Source organism: Salmo trutta, chromosome 13 (assembly GCF_901001165.1).
Source record: "Salmo trutta chromosome 13, fSalTru1.1, whole genome shotgun sequence".
NCBI lineage: Eukaryota > Metazoa > Chordata > Actinopteri > Salmoniformes > Salmonidae > Salmo > Salmo trutta.
In genome coordinates this window covers 3,218,022-3,230,786 of record NC_042969.1, presented here as the reverse complement: position 1 = coordinate 3,230,786, position 12,765 = coordinate 3,218,022, and the positions used below count along the sequence as shown (strand labels likewise).

The 12,765-nt window shown below is 40.1% G+C and overlaps 1 protein-coding gene and 5 non-coding genes across 9 annotated transcripts in view; 5 read left to right on the top strand and 1 right to left on the bottom strand.

The window, feature by feature from the left end:
• Positions 1-12,728, bottom strand: part of LOC115205072 (malignant T-cell-amplified sequence 1-A-like) — a 70,731-nt gene extending 58,003 nt beyond the window's left edge. For 2 of the 4 annotated variants that reach the window (XM_029770655.1, XM_029770656.1), the window contains exons 1-5: positions 12,389-12,728; positions 11,542-11,694; positions 10,327-10,424; positions 8,590-8,723; positions 3,629-3,696 (exon numbers count right to left, since the gene is read on the bottom strand). In XM_029770655.1, coding sequence (XP_029626515.1) covers positions 3,629-3,696; positions 8,590-8,723; positions 10,327-10,424; positions 11,542-11,694; positions 12,389-12,495 — 560 coding nt within the window. In that variant the 5' untranslated portion in view covers positions 12,496-12,728. Of the gene's footprint in view, positions 1-3,628; positions 3,697-8,589; positions 8,724-10,326; positions 10,425-11,541; positions 11,695-11,831; positions 12,026-12,136; positions 12,339-12,388 lie in introns of those variants that run through there. The other 2 variants (XM_029770657.1, XM_029770658.1) reach the window with 2 other exon arrangements.
• Positions 157-228, top strand: trnac-gca (transfer RNA cysteine (anticodon GCA)). Its single transcript has one exon. It is a non-coding gene; the product is annotated as a tRNA-Cys (tRNA).
• Positions 836-907, top strand: trnac-gca (transfer RNA cysteine (anticodon GCA)). Its single transcript has one exon. It is a non-coding gene; the product is annotated as a tRNA-Cys (tRNA).
• On the top strand, positions 1,514-1,585 carry trnac-gca (transfer RNA cysteine (anticodon GCA)). The gene has a single exon. It is a non-coding gene; the product is annotated as a tRNA-Cys (tRNA).
• On the top strand, positions 2,192-2,263 carry trnac-gca (transfer RNA cysteine (anticodon GCA)). Its single transcript has one exon. It is a non-coding gene; the product is annotated as a tRNA-Cys (tRNA).
• On the top strand, positions 2,870-2,941 carry trnac-gca (transfer RNA cysteine (anticodon GCA)). The gene has a single exon. It is a non-coding gene; the product is annotated as a tRNA-Cys (tRNA).
• Positions 12,729-12,765: the final 37 nt, after the last annotated feature.

The window sequence follows — 12,765 nt, the reverse complement described above, 5'->3', positions numbered from 1 at the left end:
AGAGGTCTCATTTTCAAATCCTATAGTCAACATGAAATCAAATACTTTTGGGGTATGTTTTCAAAGAGAGAGTGTTAATGTATTAGGTTATGTAGATCTCCAGCTAAAATGTACCTTATTAGAGAATTTTTCTGCCTTTAGAGAGTTTCTAGCAGAGGGGGTATAGCTCAGTGGTAGAGCATTTTACTGCAGATCAAGAGGTCCCAGGTTCAAATCCTGGTGCCCCCTTAAAATCAAGAGCTTTCTAAGAGTATAATTAGGGTAGTAGTACACCTTTTAAAATTATGTTACTCAATCTAAAATGTCCCTAATTAAATGTTTTTTCTCTCAGTTGAACAGTTCCTAAAAGAGGTGGAAGTGCAATAGACTTCAGATCAAGAGGTCTTAGGATCAAATCCTATTGTCAACTTGAAATCATATATTTTATGGGTACGCTTTGAAAGAGAGAGTGTTCTTTATTAGGTTATGTAGATCGCCCTCTGAAATGTCCCTTATTAGACAATTTCTCAGGATCAAATCCTGGTTCCCCCTTGAATCATGTACTTTCTATGTGTATCTTGAGAGAGGGAGTGCTCTTTTTTTGGTTATGTTACTCAATCTAAAATGTCTCTCATTTGATGTTTTTTCTCTCTGTCAGACAGTTCCTAAGAGAGGTGGAATTGCAATAGTCTTAGGATCAAGAGGTCTCATTTTCAAATCCTATAGTCAACATGAAATCAAATACTTTTGGGGTATGTTTTCAAAGAGAGAGTGTTATGTATTAGGTTATGTAGATCTCCAGCTAAAATGTACCTTATTAGAGAATTTTTTCCACCTTTAGAGAGTTTCTAGCAGAGGGGGTATAGCTCAGTGGTAGAGCATTTGACTGCAGATCAAGAGGTCCCAGGTTCAAATCCTGGTGCCCCCTTAAAATCAAGAGCTTTCTAAGAGTATAATTAGGGTAGTAGTACACCTTTTAAAATTATGTTACTCAATCTAAAATGTCCCTAATTAAATGTTTTTTCTCTCAGTTGAACAGTTCCTAAAAGAGGTGGAAGTGCAATAGACTTCAGATCAAGAGGTCTTAGGATCAAATCCTATTGTCAACTTGAAATCAAATATTTTATGGGTACGCTTTGAAAGAGAGAGTGTTCTTTATTAGGTTATGTAGATCGCCCTCTGAAATGTCCCTTATTAGACAATTTCTCAGGATCAAATCCTGGTTCCCCCTTGAATCATGTACTTTCTATGTGTATCTTGAGAGAGGGAGTGCTCTTTTTTTGGTTATGTTACTCAATCTAAAATGTCTCTCATTTGATGTTTTTTCTCTCTGTCAGACAGTTCCTAAGAGAGGTGGAATTGCAATAGTCTTAGGATCAAGAGGTCTCATTTTCAAATCCTATAGTCAACATGAAATCAAATACTTTTGGGGTATGTTTTCAAAGAGAGAGTGTTATGTATTAGGTTATGTAGATCTCCAGCTAAAATGTACCTTATTAGAGAATTTTTCCGCCTTTAGAGAGTTTCTAGCAGAGGGGGTATAGCTCAGTGGTAGAGCATTTGACTGCAGATCAAGAGGTCCCAGGTTCAAATCCTGGTGCCCCCTTAAAATCAAGAGCTTTCTAAGAGTATAATTAGGGTAGTAGTACACCTTTTAAAATTATGTTACTCAATCTAAAATGTCCCTAATTAAATGTTTTTTCTCTCAGTTGAACAGTTCCTAAAAGAGGTGGAAGTGCAATAGACTTCAGATCAAGAGGTCTTAGGATCAAATCCTATTGTCAACTTGAAATCAAATATTTTATGGGTACGCTTTGAAAGAGAGAGTGTTCTTTATTAGGTTATGTAGATCGCCCTCTGAAATGTCCCTTATTAGACAATTTCTCAGGATCAAATCCTGGTTCCCCCTTGAATCATGTACTTTCTATGTGTATCTTGAGAGAGGGAGTGCTCTTTTTTTGGTTATGGTACTCAATCTAAAATGTCTCTCATTTGATGTTTTTTCTCTCTGTCAGACAGTTCCTAAGAGAGGTGGAATTGCAATAGTCTTAGGATCAAGAGGTCTCATTTTCAAATCCTATAGTCAACATGAAATCAAATACTTTTGGGGTATGTTTTCAAAGAGAGAGTGTTATGTATTAGGTTATGTAGATCTCCAGCTAAAATGTACCTTATTAGAGAATTTTTCTGCCTTTAGAGAGTTTCTAGCAGAGGGGGTATAGCTCAGTGGTAGAGCATTTTACTGCAGATCAAGAGGTCCCAGGTTCAAATCCTGGTGCCCCCTTAAAATCAAGAGCTTTCTAAGAGTATAATTAGGGTAGTAGTACACCTTTTAAAATTATGTTACTCAATCTAAAATGTCCCTAATTAAATGTTTTTTCTCTCAGTTGAACAGTTCCTAAAAGAGGTGGAAGTGCAATAGACTTCAGATCAAGAGGTCTTAGGATCAAATCCTATTGTCAACTTGAAATCATATATTTTATGGGTACGCTTTGAAAGAGAGAGTGTTCTTTATTAGGTTATGTAGATCGCCCTCTGAAATGTCCCTTATTAGACAATTTCTCAGGATCAAATCCTGGTTCCCCCTTGAATCATGTACTTTCTATGTGTATCTTGAGAGAGGGAGTGCTCTTTTTTTGGTTATGTTACTCAATCTAAAATGTCTCTCATTTGATGTTTTTTCTCTCTGTCAGACAGTTCCTAAGAGAGGTGGAATTGCAATAGTCTTAGGATCAAGAGGTCTCATTTTCAAATCCTATAGTCAACATGAAATCAAATACTTTTGGGGTATGTTTTCAAAGAGAGAGTGTTATGTATTAGGTTATGTAGATCTCCAGCTAAAATGTACCTTATTAGAGAATTTTTCCACCTTTAGACAGTTTCTAGCAGAGGGGGTATAGCTCAGTGGTAGAGCATTTGACTGCAGATCAAGAGATCCCAGGTTCAAATCCTGGTGCCCCCTTAAAATCAAGAGCTTTCTAAGAGTATAATTAGGGTAGTAGTACACCTTTTAAAATTATGTTACTCAATCTAAAATGTCCCTAATTAAATGTTTTTTTCTCTCAGTTGAACAGTTCCAAAAAGAGGTGGAAGTGCAATAGACTTCAGATCAAGAGGCTTGTGCTCGGCCATGGAACCCTTTTTATGATGCTCCCAATGAACAGTTCTTGTGCTGACATTGTTTCCAGAGGCAGTTTGGAACTCGATAGTGAGTGTTGCAATCAAGGCCAGACAATTTTTATGCGCTTCAGCACTCGGCTGTCCCATTCTGTGAGCTTGTGTGGCCTATCACTTCATGGCTGAGCTGTTGTTGCTCCTAGATGTTTCCACTTCACAACAACAGCACTTACAGTTGACCGGGCCACTCTACAAGGGCAAACATTTCACAAACTCACTTGTTGGAAAGGTGGCATCCTATGACGGTGCCATGTTGAAAGTCACTGAGCTCTTCAGTAAGGCCATTTTACTGCCAATGTTTGTCTATGGAGATTGGATGGCTGTGTGCTCGATTTGATACTGTCAGCAACGGGTGTCGCTGAAATAGCCAAATCCACTAATTTGAAGGGGTGTCCACATACTTTTGGTGATGTAGTGTATGTGTACAAGTACATTTCTGTGGTGTAAACAGGAAAAGTCATGTGATAATTACATGTTTTCTGCAGACATCTTCATGACTCCGACACAAAGCGCATATTGCTTGCCCTCCGCCATTATGGCCTGAAACCAACTGTCAAGGAAACACCACCTCACATGCACTTGATACTAACAGGAAGTGTCAAAACACCAATGTTGGTGTATGACAATTACAGGCTGACATAATGGTGCGTTCGGAAGGTTTTCAGAAACTCGTTAACTCCCAGTTGGTGAGTCATAACTAAGACATGAATGCATTAGTGCTTTTCAACCAGTAAGATTAATGTAGCTATTAATAAATTTGTTTGTTTGCTTACATTGACAATGTGTCAAAACAGTGCATTCGGGAAGTATTCAGACCCCTAGACTTTTTCCACATTTTGTTATGTTACAGCCTTATTCTATAATGGATTAAATCATCCCCCCTCCCCCTTTCAAGCTACACACAATACCTCATAATGGCAAAACAAAAACAGGTTCCGGTGTTTTTTTAAATGTATTAAAAATAAACACTTACATAATTATTCAGACCCTTTACTCAGGACTTTGCTGAAGCACCTTTGGCAGCGATTACAGCCTCAAGTCTTCTTGGGTACAACGCTACAAGCTTGGCACACCTGTATTTGGGAAGTTTCTCCCATTGTTCTCTGCAGATCCTCAAGCTCTGTCAGGTTGGATGGGGAGCGTCGCTGCACAGCTATTTTCAGGTCTCTCCAGAGATGTTCGAGCGGGTTCAAGTCCAGGCTCTGGCTGGGCCACTCAAGGACATTCAGAGACTTGTCCCGAAGCCACTCCTGCATTGTCTTGGCTGTGTGCTTAGGGTCATTGTCCTGTTGGAAGGTGAACCTTTGCCCCAGTCGGAGGTTGTGAGGGCTCTGGAGCAGGTTTTCATCAAGGATCTCTGTACTTTGCTCCGTTTATTTTCCCCCTCGATCCTGACTAGTCTCCCAGTCCCTGCCGCTGAAAAACATCCCACAGCATGATGCGGCCACCACGCTTCACCGTAGGGATGGTGCCAGGTTTCCTCCAGACATGTCACTTGGCATTCAGGCCAAAGTGTTCAATCTTGGTTTCGTCAGACCAGAGAATCTTGTTTCTCATGGTCTGAGAGTCTTTAGGTGCCTTTAGTAAACTCCAAACGGGCTGTCATGTGCCTTTTACTGAGGAGTGTCTTCCGTCTGACCCTTCTACCATAAAGGCCTGATTGGTGGAGTGCTGCATAGATGGTTGTCTTTCTGGAAGGTTCAACCATTTCCACAGAGGAACTCTAGAGCTCTGTCAGCGTAACCATCGGGTTCTTGGTCACCTCCCTGATCAAGGCCCTTCTACCCCAATTGCTCAGTTTGTCAGGGCGACAAGCTCTAGGAAGAGTCTTGGTGGATCCAAACTTCTTCCATTTAAGAATGATGAAGGCCAGTGTGTTCTTGGGGACCTTCGATGCTGCAGAAATGTTTTGGTGCATTACCGCCACCTACTGTACTGGAGTGTGGGCCAGAGACCGGGAGAAACTAAATCCTACCTGCCAGCCCTGTTGCTCTTAAAAAATATAAAATATTTGAGACTATATCTAATGACGTTCTACTCAATATACCTCTTTAAATCTAATTTCCTGTATCCCCTTCTCCCTCATACTAGATCTCAGCTTCTCTTTCCCTCTAAACTGGCCACACTGTAGCGATACATGCTCCACCTCTCGGTTTCCTGGCAATAAATCACACTTTACTGTTGGATGCTTTCCTATCACATTTAAGGACTTATTCAACTGGCTGTGTCCCACCCTTAATAGCCTCCTCTCTTCTGTCCCATCCTGCAGTCTTCCCCTCCCTGACTTTCCTCTGTACTTGAAGTAAATGCCTGCCCTTAGCATCTTTATTCCACTGCTCCTGCCATCTCTGCACCATCACGGTCCATATCAGGCTTTTCGCCTCTGCCTTGCTCATTGTAACTACAACATCCCCACTTCTAAGTGCTTGTTTAGCCAGTACATCAACTGCCTCGTTCCCCTCCATCCCCACATGGGCTGGGACCCAAGTAAACCTTATCTATATACCCATCTGTCTAATCCTGCCATGGGTTTGTAGCACCTCATAAAGCAGGTCTTGTCTGCTACATGACCTAAAGGACTTGGAAACTTATCAACACTGCACATGAATCAGAGCAAATAACTACTCCATCTGCTTTGACTTCCTCCACCCACTGCAAGACCAACAGTATGGCCATCAGCTCCGCTGTATATATAGCCAGATGATCTGTAATACGTTTCCTGACTTCCACCCCAGATTCCTGCACTACAAATGCCGACCCAATACGTCCTGTCCTTGATCTTTTGAACCATCTGTGTAAATGGCCACAAAATCCTGATACACAGTATCCAGACATCTCTTAAACAAATCAGATGGATCAACACCCTCCCTTTCTTTCTGTATTCTCTCCAACACTTCTAGATCAACTACTGGAGTCAGGAGTAGCTATGGTGGATTTACAGGAATAGCTACCATTGGACTAAACTCCCTTCCATACAGTCCCATCTCCTTCGCCTGGATATTACCCACCCAAAGCTCGTATTCTGTCTTCGCTCATGTTCCCAGCAGGCCTGTAAAATCCCTTTTGCAGGATGAGACACCCCATGTCCCTGTACGTTAACCCAATAATGAATTGCCAGCTGCTGTCTCCTAATCTGCAATGGCATATCCCCCATCTCCACATGTAGTGCAGCCACTGGGGACTTCCGAAACGCCCCACTACATATTCTGAGTCCTTGCCCCTGTATGACAGCTAGCCTTTCCAAAGATGTCCGGGCTGCCGAACTATACACTATACCTCCATAGTCTATTACAGATGAGATCAATGCAACATACATGGTCCTCTGAAATGCACTGTCAACTGTGGGACCTTATATAGACAGGTGTGTGCCATTCCAAATCATGTCCAATCAATTGAATTTACCACAAGTGGACTCCAATCAAGTTGTAAAAAGATCAAGGATTATCAATGGAAACAGGATGCACTTGAGCTCAATTTCTAGTCTCTTCGCAAAGGGTCTGAATACTTGTGCAAGTCAGGTATCTGTTTTAAAAATTCGACATCTGTTTTTGCTTAGTCATTATGGGGTGTGTAGATTGAGTAGAAGAAATGTATTTAATCAATTTTAGAATAAGGCTATAACGTAACAAAATGTGGAAAAGGGGAAGGGATCTGAATACACTGTACTATACTGTATGGGTCAAACTGCATTGTAAATGGCTTTGTTTTACAATCTTTATGGTTAGAGAGTTAAAAGGTAAGTGAAGAAACATCACAACTCGTAAACTCGGGTATCAACATTCTGGTCTGAGTTTCCCACTTGGAACTCAGATTTATTGAGGGCTGATCTAGTAGTAAGCCATTTCCAACTCTGAGTTTCTGAAAGCATCATCATGACCATAATGAATACGATTACATGGACGGCGTCTGATCCTAAAGGCTCGTCCATGTAGAAAACAGGCCAAGTAAGACGTTGTACTGAACAAACAGTGCCTTCAGAAAGTATTCATACCCCTTGACTTTTTCCACATTTTGTTGTGTTACAGCCTGTATTTAAAATGTATTAAAATTATATTTTGTGTCACTGGCCTACACAATACCCCCAAAGTGGAATTTTGTTTTTGTTTTCATTTTCAACTGAAATGTCTTGAGTCAATAAGTATTCGACCCCTTCGTTATGGCAAGCCTAAATAAGTTCAGGAGTGAAAATGTACTTAACAAGTCACATAAGTTGCATGGGCTCAATGTGTGCAATATGACTTTTTGAATGACTACCTCATCTCTGTACCCCACGCATACAACTATCTGTAAGGTCCCTCAGTCGAGTAGTGACTTTCAAACACAGATTCAACCACAAAGACCAGGGAGGTTTTCCAATGCCTCACAAAGAAAGGCACCTATTGGTAGATGTGTAAAAATAAACATTAAATATGCCTTTGAGCATGGTAAAGTTATTAATTACACTTTGGATGGTGTATCAATACACCCAGTCACTACAAAGATACAGGTGTCCTTCCTAACTCCGTTTCGGGAGTGGAGTTAAACCGCTCAGGGATTTCACCATGAGCTCAATGGTGACTTTAAAACAGTTGTGGAGTTTAACGGCTGTGACAGGAGAAAACGGAGGATGGATCAACAACATAGTACTATGGAGTAAATACTAACCTAAATGACAGAGTGAAAAGAATGAAGCCTGTAAAGAATAAAAATATTCCAAAACATACATCCTGTTTGCAATAAGTCACTGAAGTGAAACTTTGAAAATACATTTCAAAGAAATGTACTTTTCTGTCCTGAATACAAAGCATTATGTTTGGGGCAAATCCAACAACATCACTGAGTATCACTTCTCATATTTTCAAGCATGGTGGTGGTTGCATCATGTTATGACTATGCTTGTCATCGGCAAGGACAGGGGATTTATTTGGGATACAAATAAATGGAATATAGCTAAGAACAGGCAAAATCCTAGAAAAAAAACCTGGTTCAGTCTGCTTTCCAACAGACACTGGGTGACAAAATTCACCATTCAGCAGGACAATAACCTAAAACGCAAGGCCAAATATACACTAGAGTTGCTTACCAAGATCACATTGAATGTTCCCGAGTGGCCTAATAACAATTTTGACTTAAATCTACGGCAAGACTTAAATTGGTGTCTAGCAATGATCAACAACCAACTTGACAAAGCTTGAATAAGTTTTAAAAGAATGTGCAAATATTGAACAATCCTGGTGTAATCGCTGCAAAAGGTGATTCTGACACTGACTCAGGGGTATGAATACTTATGTAAATGTGATATTTCTCCATTTCATTTTCAATACATTTGAGAGAAAAAAGCATTTAATAAATTTTGAATTCAGGCTGTAACACAAAATGTGGAATAAGTTAAGGTGTATGAATACTTTCTCAAGGCACTGTACATGATCAGCATATCGGTCAAAGGAAGGATACAACTACTGTTTCTGAGGCAGAAGGGTAGAGTTTGGCGCCTGGGGATGTCAATCCAGGGCACATGATATTGGCTCCACTTAAGACAAACTTGATGGCCCCTTTGTCTACTTGTTGGTGTGGAAGAATAAAGGGGTCTGTAAAATACGAACAGAAAGAAAAGAGCAACTTACCAAACAGTACAAGTACAGAAAGCACATAGGGTAAATGCATTTGAATTCATTCACTTTTTGACAGCCTCCCTTTTGATTTAATCAAAAACTTTCCATACATGTTTGGCCATGGAAGAAGTGGTCAGAAAGTTACTTTTAGACCTGAATGCCAAAACATTCAGGAGATAAAGGTGCTTAAAATTGACCCATTTTGCATAGTCCACCACACCATGAGACATCCATGTCTTCATCACTGGAAAATAAACAGTTGATAATATTTAAAAGCTTACAAAACAAGCTTGTCTAACTATTTCATAATATCCTTAAAAAATAAATGCAATCATAGAAATTTACATTTTCCTTTAACATGAATGATCTAAAAAAAAAAACGTAAACTCCTTTAAAAATATATATGATTTGCATATGTTGTACATATTCATGTGTTGTAGCTTAGACCCTACCCTAACATCATCTGAGGTTGTGTCCGCCCTCAATTGAGACACAACATGCAGTTGAATATAGGGTGGGTGTCATTACAATAATATGAGATAAAATAGGATCCTGCACGCTGCTCTTGCTAGTATTACGCTTTACGTATCAGCCTCAAGGTCTTCGTCAGAGTTTTTAATTGCACCCTTATGTAGACATTGACCACCCACATCCGTTCAGTGCAGTGAATGGGGTTGGAGTCAAGGAAAATGTGTTACCAAATATAACAATGTGCATTTCATAAACAGAAATATAATTAATTGAACGGACTTATCCCTTCAGACCACTGCAATTTAGCTGGTACACCATTGAAATGTCAATTGATTTTAAATTTTAACTTCTAGTTACTACCACAAAGATGGCCGCGGGTCCACCCGCCATTAAATATCAACTTAAATGTTCATGTCTGTCAGAATATTTTAAGATAATACACAACGCAGAGGACTAGAGGTCAATAGGGAATAAACGATCAGTGGAAATAGTTGTTTTTCAGTTCATCCGTTTAGAATGTGTGTAGGAATGTCAGTCCTGGACTCATAGCTACGTGTGTGAAGTTTTCATTGGTTCGAATGGTCTATACATCGAGTCTGATACAGAATATTTGTAAATCTGGCCATTGGCCCAATTTTACTGCAAGAAATTCTAATTGGTCAACCGCAGGATAGGTTTGGGGGTTTTAAATTACATCCTGTCTATTTGTTCTGTGGAAGAATCATTGAGGACAGGGGAGAATGAACATCTACCTCTCGCATAACATCTATGATTTGTCCTCTTTGAATAAACCTATTTTTCTCCCCTTGATTTGCTTTGGGGTCTGTGTTATTTAAGAGTAACAGCAACTGCTAACATGTTTATTCTATCATCTATATTTCTGTGATCAATAGGTTTCCTATGGAGGATTGACAGTATACGTTAAAACAGATTTTCCCATTCAAGTTAACATTTTGGCATAAAGTCACTTCCTGAGCACTTCTACTATGGGCAAATATGTATGGTAAGTTTCGTTCAAATCAAAAGGGGTGCTGTCAAAAAGTGATTGAGTCAAATGGATTCAATCACAGACACAGTACCTGCACATCAAAAAGAGCGGAGGTCTTACACTTATGCAGCAGTCGGAGAGTTGGGTAGAACGGTCCTTCTCTTTGTCTGAAGAAGAGCAATTCTCCATTCACTGTCAAGATTTCAATGTGTTCATGGCTATGGGTTGGATGATGGAAGACAAAACATAACATGTCAAACAGTTGCTCTCGTTCACCCAAGGGGGGCTATACGCAGACCTCTTGGGTTCTCAACCGAAGCATGCAATGCGGCACTGTCAATGTGTACAACAGCCCCGACGCTGTCTAAACGTTATTACTTGCAATATGGTTTTGTGAACCGTTGGAACTTTACTTTCATATCACCTGTAAAAAAAAATTTTTACAAAAAAACAGTTATATTACTATACACCTTTTTAAAACTGATCCCAGATGGCCATACTTCCACATATGGAAGAGAAAGGCGACCACCTGTTTCTAGTTAGCTAACCAGCATCTCCAAACACCTGTGTATAATGGAAGGAGGAAACTAGAAAAGTGTTATCGGCTGCAACTGTGTTAAAACCGTGTACAGCAAGTGTAATGAATTTGACGCTCTCAAACACAGCCACTGAGAAAATGCAGTGCTAAGCAAAATGCAGTGCTATCTGGCCCTAAATCGGCAGTACACCATGGCTAACTATTTGGCCATGGTTACTGATCAAAACCTTAGAAAAACCTTGACAAAGTACAGGCTCAGTGAGCACTGCCTTGCCATTGAGAAGGGTAGACACAGGAAAACCTGGCTCCCTGTAGAGGAAAGACTGTGCAGCCACTGCACAACAGCAGAACCTGAGACAGAGCTGCATTTCCTGACAAAATGTCAAAAATATAAAACAATTAGAGAGTGTCATTTCCCCAAATTTGAAACCCTTATTCAAGGTTTCAAAGACCTCTCTGATGAGAGTAGGCTACCCATCCTGTTGGGGGAGGTCGCAGAGAGCTGTGGGTTGGCAGCGCACTACATTGCCACCTGCCATAAGTTGAGGGACAGTGTCTGACAGACCAATCAACCTGCACATGTCCTCTACTGTATGCTTATTGTTATTGTTCAATGTATGGTTATTTTGACCCTTGGTTATTGTTGTTACTGTTGTCCGGTTGACAATTTTGATTTATTATTTTCGTATAGTAAATATCTAAAGTAAGCTTTGGAAATATGTACATTGTTACTTCATGCCAATAAAGCAAATTGAATTGAATTGAGAAGGGGAGAAAATGTTAACTTCTTGACTTACCATCTCACTATTTTGACAGGGTCCTTTTTTGGCATGATATGGTTGAGCCATGACTCAATGTCTGGAAACTGGTCCAACAGCTGGTTTTTGATGCCTTTGATTACAGAGGTCTTTAACTGAATACAGTTGGAAACATTTTCCTTCTCATCAAATCTGAAATGAGAAAATGGAAACACATTCACGTTAGCGTGACCCTTCACTCAATTGAAAGTAATCAAGAGTGTAGTTAAAGTCTACGTGGAAGACTAACAACATTGAATAGTTAGCTAACTAGCCAAGAAGCTAGCTACCTGGTCATGTAGTTGGCAAGCCTAAACTTGGTAATGTTAACGTCATTTGTTTAGCTAACTACATGGCCAGAAAGAACGTCAACCTCAAACTGTCAACATTACATTTGAGTATAGTGCTCAATTTGTGGGTGTTATGTGCACACACGGAACTAGCTTATTTAACTAGCTAAATATGTGTATGTGACCAATGAAATTTGATTTAATTTAGCTGCTTAACTATCGAGCTAGCCATCTGAGGTTGCGATTGGGGCCAGTCCCCATGGTAACGATGCTAGTTAGCTAGGGAAATCATGCACAACACCTACTTTTTAAACATCCTCGTTGGTCGCGCTCAGTGTTTCTTCTCTACCTAGACAAGTCTTTAATCTACTATTTTGCTTGATGTTTGATAAATAAAAATCCAATAAGATGTAATTCATCTATCAATTAAATAGTCCTTCCACGCTAGTTTCGCAGTTTATTGGCAGCAAGTGACGTCACTTGCGACATACATTCGCCGAACCCCAGCCGGGTCACGACTAGAAGGGATCCAGCCACAGATGGAACAGATATTTCACCTGATGAATGAATACATGTGAAGAATCCCCTTAGCGTTTCCACAGTGAGAGGAAATATGGTAGTGGGAGAAGATGGATTTTGGTCGACATTCTGCAAAATTTCTCATCGATGAAACATTTGATCTCAGTACAGTTCTGTTCTGTTCCCAAAACTAGAATCGGTTATGAACAGAGTAGACTACGTTTTGTAGACTTAACCTTTGCCAAAGTTGTAAAAAAAAAAATCGCTTTGTTTCGAAGGAGCGCAAAGGTGAATTGAATTATTGCACACGCGCACTTCATAGAGTAGGCGTTCCCTAACGGAAATATGCAGATGTATGCTAGAACGGGTTTATAGGATGTCGCTAGCTCGTGCTTGGCTCAGCCCACTATGACTC